At 55.9% G+C, this 9,835-nt stretch overlaps 2 protein-coding genes across 10 annotated transcripts; one reads left to right on the top strand and one right to left on the bottom strand.

The window, feature by feature from the left end:
• Positions 1-631: 631 nt before the first annotated feature.
• Positions 632-4,536, bottom strand: Abhd15 (abhydrolase domain containing 15). Its single transcript, XM_042691261.1, has 2 exons — positions 3,592-4,536; positions 632-1,242 (listed from the first exon to the last, which is right to left on the bottom strand). The coding sequence occupies exons 1-2, from the start codon at positions 4,461-4,463 to the stop codon at positions 720-722; spliced, it is 1,395 nt and encodes a 464-aa protein (XP_042547195.1). The 5' UTR covers positions 4,464-4,536; the 3' UTR covers positions 632-719.
• Positions 4,537-5,292: 756 nt separating this feature from the next.
• Positions 5,293-9,768, top strand: Tp53i13 (tumor protein p53 inducible protein 13). Of its 9 annotated transcripts, none has more exons than XM_042691290.1 (7): positions 5,293-5,363; positions 6,546-6,617; positions 6,833-6,874; positions 8,210-8,338; positions 8,472-8,579; positions 8,758-9,313; positions 9,397-9,757. In XM_042691290.1, the coding sequence occupies exons 5-7, from the start codon at positions 8,496-8,498 to the stop codon at positions 9,507-9,509; spliced, it is 753 nt and encodes a 250-aa protein (XP_042547224.1). In that variant the 5' UTR covers positions 5,293-5,363; positions 6,546-6,617; positions 6,833-6,874; positions 8,210-8,338; positions 8,472-8,495; the 3' UTR covers positions 9,510-9,757. The 9 variants fall into 9 exon arrangements, with proteins under 9 accessions (XP_042547224.1, XP_042547225.1, XP_042547223.1 ...); XM_042691292.1 differs by lacking the exon at positions 5,293-5,363 and adding an exon at positions 5,588-5,636; XM_042691294.1 differs by lacking the exon at positions 5,293-5,363 and adding an exon at positions 6,205-6,365 and having other exon boundaries at positions 8,472-8,669; positions 9,397-9,762.
• The last annotated feature ends 67 nt before the right edge of the window (positions 9,769-9,835 follow it).

Below are 9,835 nucleotides of genomic sequence, written 5' to 3'. Positions count from 1 at the left end.
GTGGTAGAGTGCTACCCTTTGCAAAAGAAGCTCAGGGACAGTGCCCAGGTCCTGAGTTCAAACCCCAGGACTGGCAAAAAAAACAAAAACATGGTGATGGGCTGACCAGGATGAGTGGGAATGTGTTTCACAGAGCCTGGACAGGATTTCTGCTCTGGATAGTGAGTAGAAGTTCCATTTCCTGCTAGAGACCAATTTAAGATGGATAGGACAGATTTAGAAACAAAAAGCTTGAACTCTACTCCCCATAGAGTCCTTGCTATTTGTTTGTTTGTTTGGTTTGGTTCTTTTTGGTCACAGGGCTTAACCTCTGGGCCTGGTCCCTCAGTTCTTCAGCACAAGGAGAGTGTTCTACCACTTGAGCCACAGCGCCACTTCCAGTTTTCTGAGTGGTTTATTGAAGGTAAGAGTCTCATGGACTTTCCTGCCTGGGCTAGCTTTGATCCGAGATCCTCAGATCTCAATCTCCTGAGTAGCTAGGATTACAGTCGTGAGCCACCAGTACCCAGCTTTTTTTTTAATTAATGTACCTGTTTATTTTTCTTTTGGTGTTTTTTGTGTTTATTTTTCTTTGGTGGTTTTTTGAGGGCTTGTACTTGCTAGGCAGACCCTCTACCACCTGAGCCACACTTTCAGCCCCAAGTCCTCACCATCTTTTTTATTCTGCTGTGCGCAACTCTGTTCTTCCTTGACAGAGTGTGGCCTTCTCCAAGCACGCTTCACCTTGTGTATGATCGCTTCCAGCTAAAGATCTCTAGATTGGAAGAGGAAGAGACCTCTCGCTTCTGCAGCATTCCCCAACGACGTCGGCTTCCTAGGAATGAAGTTCGACGCCTGCTCAGTCCTTTCATCCTCTCTTCCATTCGGAAGAAATCAGTCAAGGCCCGAAAGGACTCCAAGATAACCTCGTGGCTCCAAGCTGGCAAGGGCTCCTGGCGCAGGAAGCCACAATGGCCTCCCCGGTGACTGAGTAGCAGGAAGAAATAAGGATTGCTTTGGAAGAGTTCAGCAGGCAGTGTGCGGTCAGGGGGCCCACATATGGGGTCATCAGTGCTGCAGATGCACAGAACAGGAACAGCTGCCTCATCCACATCCCGTAGGGGGTCATTTCGATCCCAATAGGTATCCCAGCTGATGGGGAAAGTCTTGGTGTGGCAGAAGAGGGTCTCCTCAAACTCACGAAGGGAGCGGCTCCTAAACAGCTTGCTGGTATCCACTGTATTCTCCAAGGCTGTGGCATACCTGGCAGCAAGTTGAATGGGAAAGCAGGAGAGGGAAGAATCAGAGCACCAGTTGACAGCAAGAGTTGAAGGGGAGCAGCCTCTAAGCCAGGTTCAGGCCATAGAGGTTTCATGGCTAAATAGCATCTTCAAAAGTTTAAATTTTGTGGGCATCAGTTAAAATCAGATTTAAAAACAACAACAAAAAACAAAAAAACAAAGATTTGGCCTTTTTAGGGAAATGGGAAGATCTGGCTAAAAAGGTAGCATTCCTTGCTGTGTCCAAATATCCATCAAAGCCAGGCAACAGTGGCTCACACCTGTAATACTAGTTACTGAGGAGGCTGATATGTGAGGATCATAGTTCAAAACCAGCCTGGCAAGAGAGTCCATGAGACTCTTATCTCCAGGAAACTGGAAGTGGCGCTGTGGCTCAAAGTGGTAGAGCACTAGCTTTGAGCTGAAGAACCCCATGACCACCACCACCGACAACAAAGGCCTATGGGCAAAATTTGATTTTCAAGTTGCTCAACTACAAGGACAGTGCTCCTCCTAATCTCAACTTCTACCCCTCTCCAGAAAACTTGTTAAGAACTGTCACCTCCTGGCTCAGAGTATCCAAACCACCAAGTGACACTCTTCCCACAATCACATTTTTACCACATTGGTTGTTTTTATTTGTGTGCTCTATATGCTTTCCTGATGATGCTCTCCTGATGTGACCTTGATCAGGTGCACCTGCGGCAGGTTTTCCTGGAGAAGGATAGAGAATATGGAGTGGAATTCATTTGCTGGATAGTTCCCAAAATAGAGTATTTTGTTGGGGAAGGGGGACAACTGCTATTTCCAACTGGAGAGAGCATAGTACCCTATTAAGGCCAGAATGGGCAGCCCAGTCCTGTGGGTAGATTAATCTAGCCTTGGCAAGATGAATTTAGGTATGTCTCCTGAAAACACCACAAGATGCTTGCTACAAGTTTTCTATCTCAGACTTCCATGGGAAAGGCAGTTCCTAAAGGCATAGGTTTCTTCTCCACTTCTATCACTTTACCCAGCTGGTGCCCAAGGTCAGCACTGGTGGTGGTCATTTTGGAGTTGGAAACTATGGCAATTAAGTAGGATGAGCACTCTTTTCCTCTGGACTGCGCAAGCCCTTTGGGTTACCATGGCAGCACTCCCAGCTGTTGTTCAGTTCAGGGTTTGACCTTCTTAACACAGATAAAATGGGGCAAGAAAAGAGAATCGCAATTGCCACCATTTGTGGTCAATGCAAGCCTTTGCTTTAATTTCTTTCATTTAATTATTGTAACCCCGTAAGTGGAGGTGGTTATTATTAACTCCATTTATCTGAAGGAGGAAGTGAATCTTAAAAGGGTTTGCTGACTTGCTGGAAATACAAGCAGGATTTGAACTCAAACAGGTCTGATTCCATGTTCTAGGTCTTTTTGCTACACCATACTGTTGCCATAATACCTTGGACTACATTCTACCATCTATGAAAGACTAGCATTGTCACTCAGGCCTTCTCTGTAGTAAAACCTTGCCTGTCACCTGGTGGTGAATTATTCTTCTTTTAGATTAAAAATAAAAAGGTTTAAATATTTAAATTTTATTTAAATGTTGAGCATATACTTAGGAATATGTAAAACTTTTGTCGTGTGTGTGTGTGTGTGTGTGTGTGCGCGCGCACGCGCGCGGTGATCCTGGAGCTTGAACTCGGGTGCTGTCCCCAAGCTTTGTCTTTCTTACTCAAAGCTAGTGCTCTACCACTTGAACCTAAGCTCTGCTTCTGGCTTTTTTGGTAGTTAATTGGAGAAATTACATTCTCATAGACTCTCCTTTCTGCACTCAGCTGGCTCTGAACACCATCCTCATATCTCAGCCTACTGAGTAGCTAGGATTACAAGTGTGAGCCACCCACCCCCTGGCAAGTCTAAAGAATTTTAATAAATGCAGTCACAGTTCTGATTACTGTCACCTCCTGGCTCTGAGACTGTAAGTAAACATTCTGGACAGATAATGGGCTGCAATTGCTTCCAGAAGCCTCTTTGCTGACCTGGCACTCCATGGACTAAGTGGTAAATGTCAGGTGTGCTTCTGCGGCAGGCCAGAGGGTTAAGTGCTCAAGTTGCTAGGACACCTGGGACTGAGATGAATCTGTGGGGCCCCAGCCGTATCACAGGGATGCTGAGGCCATCTAGGACTTCGAATCCTGCTGCCTGGCTTCTATGGGTTTTGAGCAGCTTTGGAAATGTTCGAGAACTTTGCCCAAACTGGCTCACAAGGACTCGTTGCCATACCAGACAAAGCTGTTTCCCTGCCAGCTCAAGACCTGCCTTCCCCTCCCTGCTGTCTCCGGCCTGGTACCCACCTGCTGAGGGCGATTTTCTGGTGCAGCAGGAAGCCGCGTTCATAGGCCCAGGGCAGGCCGGCCTCGAACCACTCTCGGCAGCGCAGCACCGGCGAGATACAGGCAGCTCCTGTCACGTAGCTGGAGGAGCCACACTCGCCCAGGTAGGACAGCAGCAGTGCAGAGCCCGAGCCCTCGCTCACCGCGAACAGCGGGGCCGCCGGGTGTCGGAAGCGGATGTAAGTGACGGCCTCCTTGAGGTCAGATGGGTCCCCAAAAGCCTGCAGTCGGGGGCTGACGAGCGGGCAGCCGTGGTGGCCGCGGCGGTGGAAGATGACGGGGTAGTACCCGCGCTCTAGGGCGAGCAGGCAGAGGCCCAGCACGTTGCGGGTGAGGCGCCCCCACGCATTGGGGATCACGAGCAGCACGGCCGGAAGCCCCCCGGAGTTGGTGACCCGGCGGCCACGGGTGCAAGGTCCTACGACCCAGTCCAGGGCTACCAGCCCATCGTCCGCCAACTGCAGGTACTCCCTGGCCAGCTCAGGCCCGGGCCCGACGGGCAGGATGAAGTGGCAGAGGGTCTGCAGGTGGGGACCGGAGAACCAGGAGCGCGGGCCGGGCTCCAGCGCCGCCGAGCGCCGCAGGGCGCGCAGCAGACACTGGGCCAGCGCCGACGGCTTACAGATGAGGCTACACCCTCCGGGCAGCGGCTCCTGCCCGTCGCTGAACTGATCCGTCAGGCCTCGGCCGTCCACCTCCTCCTCGTGATCCTGGCCCGGGGTTTGGGGCAGGGTCTTCGCTCCGACGGCGCGGCTCCGGGGGCGCCTGAGCCGCAGGACGAGCAGGGCGAGCGCCGCCAGGAGCAAAATGAGAGCGGCCCCCCACGGAGGCATGGCGGGGCACAAGAGCCCCCGGCAGGCGGCGGGCCGGCGGGCGGCGGGCGGCCGGGCTGTCCCCTCGGCGAGCTCTGCGCTCTGCCCGCGGCTCCGCCCGGTCGCCGGCGGCTGCCCAGAGCCCTCCCGCGCGGGCGGGCGGGCGCGCGCGCTGCGGATTGGCTGCGGCCCCGTAGAGGCAGCCAGTTCGGGCCGAGCTCCCCTCGCCCGCCCCCAGCCCTTTGTACAGCAATTGCGACAAGCAGGAGTGGAGGGTGAAGGGAGTCGAGGCGGCCGCCGAGAGGGCGCGAGCAAGTGGGTCACCAAGAGGAGGTACTATTAGCAAAGAAGTGGTGAGACCCAGAGACTGAGACGTGGGGACCAGGGTGAGCATCAGAGTCCCCTAACTCCCCGGCCCTCCACCCAGTGCCTGGCAGGGGAGAGACCCTGCTTCTCTGAGTCCTCGGAGGCAACGGCGAGAAGGGAATAACGCGCCGCTGCTCCTGGCACTCGCCCCCGGGCCCCCGCGGGGTTGCTAGTTACTGTGGCCAGGGCCGCTCGCCGCCCTCCCTTCCCACCTCGATGCTGCGCTCGGCCCCGCCAGCACCCACAACTGCGCAATAACGCGGCGGTGCGAGGGGGATGCCGCACCCGGCCAACGAGGACAGCCGTCAAACCCTGGGCGCAAGTTTGCGGTAGGAAGTTGCTGATTCCCTGGCGGACAACAGGGCGCTGCTGTCCCGTCGATCCCGCCTCCGACCCAGATCACCCCCAAGAGAGGCGCCCCAGAAGCTCAGCCTCACTTAGAGGAAATCTTCACTACCACTCCTCGGGACGAAATGCTTCCCTAAAAGAAACGGCCCCACGCCTCCCCCACACCCGCGCAAGTTGAAGGATTGGACGAGGGGGATCGTGGCAGGGGTAAACTGGAAGTCCTTCATCAGCTCGGCACCGGGCATTGCCCTAGGGGTGGGGAGGGAGCGAGGAAGCCCTGTAAGTCAGGGGTGGGGTGGGGGGATGGCTGAAACCACAGGCTCAGGACCGGGCATCTCTGCCCCCACAATTCACCCTCGTTTCCGTCTTTCCTCAAATTCCTGGAGAAGTAACCAGAGCCCGCGCCCCGCTGCACCCCACCGCGGCCAGTGTGTCCCGGGTCGCTGCTGGGCGAAGGATGAGGGCGGGAAGGGGACGAAGGTGGGGGACAAAGCAGCCCCGGGGCCAGCTCCAGCCTTCCGGGCTTTCTGGGTTAGCGGAGAGTAGAAGCTAGCGACACCCCCATGCCAGGCGTGCCTCCGGGTTCGAGCCCTATGAACCACGGCGGGAACGGCAAACTCGCTGCGGAGCCGTGACACTTGGTCTTCGGTAGTGAGGACTGGGTGGTTCTGGTCCATTTCTAGTCACTGACGGGTGTGAAGTGGGTTTGCGGGGAGAGCGCTCTAGTCCCCGCCTAAGCCACCGGCTCACAGGGATTTCACTTCCCGCCCTTTGTCCCACTCCAAGATCCAACCCAGACGCTGCAGCAGCGCTCGGCGGGCTGCGGGGATGCGCTGGGAGGAATCCCGGGGCGGGGCGGTGGTCTCCACCTGCCCCGAGACGGCGCCCACCCAGCAGCGTTCCAACGCTTTAAGTTTTCCGGCTTCGGGTTTAGGACGCGTGCGCGCACGCTCGGCTGCCGGGGACGGGCGGGGCCAGGGGCGGCGGGGGCGGGGCCTGGCGCGCGCAGGGGAGGAGGGGGGGCAGCACGGCGCGCGGGCCCGGGGTCTACGTGGGCACGCGAGCAGCGCGGGGGCGCTTGGGCCGAGGCGGGCGGCGCGCTCACTAGCTGGCGGGACGGCGGGCGGGACTGAAATGGTGCCTCCTCCTCTTCCTTCGGCCCATCTGCTTCTCCTGGCAGCCCTAGCGGGGTTCCTGGGTCCCAGAGAGGTAAACGGGACCCGCTCACGGGGAAGGCTTCAGGGGATCTCAAAGCGCTCTGCCAAAAGTTCGTCCTGGAAGTAATGGCTCTCCGAGAGGAGCCGAGCCTTTATGATTCCGCGCCTCGGAGGGGAAGACAGCCGGGCCCTTGTGGAGGCCAATGCCCAGCTCTGCTCTTTGGATCCACAGGTGGTAGTGACTGAGCCGGTGGAGGAGGCAGGAGCCCGTTGTCCTGAAGGTCTGTGGCCTCTGCCCCCACAGGTAGGTACCCTGGAAGGCCGTGGAGGAGTCGGGTGTGAAGTACTAGCCCAGTTTCATCCTGGCCTAGATGCACCCTATGGAGACCTCTCTTGGTTCCCCAGTCCTCAGTGGCCCACATCTCTATCCTGGTTTGGGGCCTTTGGTCTTCTCCACCCACCCACCCACCCACCCACTTTCCCAGCTTCTCTTAAGCTCTCTTCTTTCCCCATGTGTAGGTGTTACCAAGAGTGACCTACACACAGGTGAGACCAGGACAGGTAAGTGCAAGCGAGGGCCCATCCTCATGAGCTCCAAGTATTTACCCCCCGTGGAAACCATGACCTCCCTGCAAGCTTCCTCCACCTTTTCTGGGTCCTCAGGTCCACTTCCTGCAGACCGAGGCAAGCTTTCCAGTTCCCCAGCCAGGACAGAAGGCCTCGATTCTGTGCACTGTGTCAGGAATGTTATTGAGTGTTGGCTGTGTAGACAAGCAAACAGGGTAGCAGGAGTAAATGGCTCACAGCCAACGCTCCGGCGTGACTGGTGGTCTCTTGGCTTTCTGGACTCCAGTTTTGTGTAAGAGAGGGTATTAATTCCTGCCTCTTCCTGGGAGGAGTGAATTAACTGAGTCTGGAAGTACTTAACTGAAGGTATAAAGCTCTGTTCTGTTAAGAAGGTGTCTCAGGATACTGGGCTCTAAACTGGCTTTCGCTTGCATGGCTTGTCCCCTCTCCATCTTTGTTGCCAGTGTCATTAATTCATTTCACTGTTCTGGAACCAGGAACAGTGGCTCCTTATTTCCTACTTTTTCATGGACATACTCTCTTGCCTGGCTTCTCAGGCCTTAGTTAAATTAGTTTCATCTGATCTCTTCAGATCTTGCGTTCCTTTCAGTCACCTTGTTGGTCTGCTTATTATTCTCCACACCTGACCTATTCTGACATAAAGCCTGCAGTTCACTGCCCTCTTGACATCTACCTCCATCCTTTCACCCCACCTTGCCTCGTCTCGTCAGCCTTCCTTCATCCCCCTCCTCTGAATCCTTTAGTGCTTATAACCTATCTTAAAATTAGCTGACCACTTTTGAATTTATCCGTTTGCTCTTTCACTTGTGTTGTCTCCCTGCATTTCTTATACATCCCTTGCAGGCAGAATCCAAGAGTTCTCTTTTGGCATCTCCTACAGCATCTAGTACAGTGCTGAACACACAGCCAATGTGATCAAAGAATAATGACTGGTTAAGTTTTTCCATTCTGAAATTGTGTGACTGCTGCATGCGTGCTAGATGTTCAGATGCTCTTGGGAGATGATCATACAGATTGATTCAACAAATAGACTTGATCTTCATTTAAGGGCATGAGTACAGCCTGGACCTGGGGACTTGTAGAGCCATTATCACAGGGTTAAAGGAATATACTTAAGTGTGAGTCTGACAGCTTTACCCAGGCATGCTGTTTTGGAAGATCAGTGGCAAGAGGGAGTGCATGCAATACTCAGTGCCTTTTCCTGGAAGGGTCATCTAGCCATCTTGCAGCCCTTTATGCTGCTTCTCAAGACAGACATGTGATTCTTTGGAAGGGGCCTAACCTGATGTCTCTGTGCCTTTCCTTCAGGCTGAGGGCGTCGCTTTTCTCTACCACCCCTGTGCCCACCCCTGGCTAAAGCTCCAGCTTGTCCTTCTGGCTCACATTTGTGTGTCTAACCCCACAGTCATCCCTGATTCCAATCTCATTAGGGACCGGGTGAGTAGTGGAGGAAAGGTGTGTTGTCTGGCACTGGCAGGAGGGTCCAGCCCCACATGCAGAGAAGGGAAAACTCAGGGGCTTTTTCTTGCTCTGTCTTCATCTTAGTTCTAACAGCTATTTCCTTTCATAGCCCCTGGTGCTGACAGCATGGGGGATGGCACTGGAGATGGCATGGGTAGAGCCAGCCTGGGCTGCCCACTGGCTGAAGAGGAGGCGGTGGAGGAAACAAAGGAAGAAAGTATGGTTTCATTCTGACAGTCTTTCTGGGCCCTCTTTCTTTGTGTCAACCCCCAGCAGAGGGAGGTTGTGCCAGAGAGGGTGTGTGCAGGCGAGGGGGGTGTGCTGGGCCCAGGCTGGTTGGTGTTGTGGTCACTGGGTTATCTAAGCAGGGCAAGGGTGAACTCTTTTTCCTTTAGGCCCCAGCGTTGGCCTTTGCTCTGCGGAGCTGGAGGCCTCCTGGTGCAGAGGTGGCATCTAGAGGTTCCAGGAGATCTTCCAGTGGTGCCAAGAAACGAGGCCTGCGTGCTGTCCTTGAAGTCCAGCCGCCTACTTCCTCAGGCCTGAGGGGTCCTTCTGCTTCCTCTTGGAGTTTAAAGGCCCAACAGCCTGTTTTGGGAACCCTGGGTGAGGAGGATAATGCCTCATCTATGCCCTCTGTTCCCTTGCTGCCTGGAGGACTTGGAGGAAATGCCAGCTCCAGGACAGGGGCTCAGATACCCAAGGGGCAAGGCAGCTCACAGGGCTGTGCCTGCCCAAGTCAGGCTTCCATGGCCCCTCGGGCAGCAGCACCACCCCGGGTAGCCCGGGGCCCCACCCCACGCACGGAGGAGGCTGCTTGGGCCGCCATGGCCCTGACCTTCCTGCTAGTGCTGCTCACCCTGGCCACGCTCTGCACGCGGCTACACCGAAACTTCCGCCGGAGCGACAGTATCTACTGGGGGCCCACAGCAGACAGCCAGGACACGGTGGCCGGTGAGAAGCCCCCCGCCCACCCTTCGCCCACTCGCCCACGCCCCAGGGCTTCCCCGCCCTTGACCGCACCCTGCTGCCCACAGCTGTGCTGAAGCGGAGGCTGCTGATGGCCCCGCGCCGGGTCAAGCGCTCTCGTCGAAGACCCCTGCTTCCGCCGGCGCCAGACAGCGGTCCGGACGGGGAGAGCTCCGACTGACCGGCCCGGCCCGGCCCCGCGCCCCAGCTCCTCCTCCCTCTGAGCGGCCGCCACCTCTGCCACGTGGGCCGCACTCACGGGAGCCCCCTGGCGGCAGGCGAAGGGACTTTGCCTGCACGTTGCCAAGGCTTCCCGGGGCCGGGGGATGGGGGTAGGTTAGGAGAGGGGCCCTTTCAGCCTCCCTTGCCCCAATTCCCTAATTAAATTATTTTAGTAGAGCTAGGAGTTGAGCCTGTGCATCCGACAGTCCCGTTGCCTCAGGAAACCAGCCCTAGGCCACGCTGGCTGTATTTGTGATTTTTCATAGTTGGTTTGGGCCCCTGGCA

This window comes from Dipodomys spectabilis, unplaced genomic scaffold (genome assembly GCF_019054845.1).
Source record: "Dipodomys spectabilis isolate Male_0828 unplaced genomic scaffold, ASM1905484v1 ptg000004l, whole genome shotgun sequence".
Lineage (NCBI taxonomy): Eukaryota > Metazoa > Chordata > Mammalia > Rodentia > Heteromyidae > Dipodomys > Dipodomys spectabilis.
The sequence above is the reverse complement of the archived record's forward strand: the minus strand, read 5'-3'. Positions and strand labels throughout refer to the sequence as shown.

What these genes read in the sequence shown, in the direction of transcription:
- Tp53i13 (XM_042691294.1), top strand. Translation starts at nt 6,291, where the DNA reads ATGGTGCCTCCTCCTCTTCCTTCGGCCCATCTGCTTCTCCTGGCAGCC. An exon ending in TGTGGCCTCTGCCCCCACAG is followed by an intron (nt 6,618 to 6,832) that starts GTAGGTACCCTG and finishes CCCCATGTGTAG; the next exon opens with GTGTTACCAAGAGTGACCTA. An exon ending in CACAGGTGAGACCAGGACAG is followed by an intron (nt 6,875 to 8,209) that starts GTAAGTGCAAGC and finishes CCTTTCCTTCAG; the next exon opens with GCTGAGGGCGTCGCTTTTCT.
- Abhd15 (XM_042691261.1), bottom strand. Translation starts at nt 4,463, where the DNA reads ATGCCTCCGTGGGGGGCCGCTCTCATTTTGCTCCTGGCGGCGCTCGCC. An exon ending in CAGAAAATCGCCCTCAGCAG is followed by an intron (nt 1,243 to 3,591) that starts GTGGGTACCAGG and finishes ACTTGCTGCCAG; the next exon opens with GTATGCCACAGCCTTGGAGA.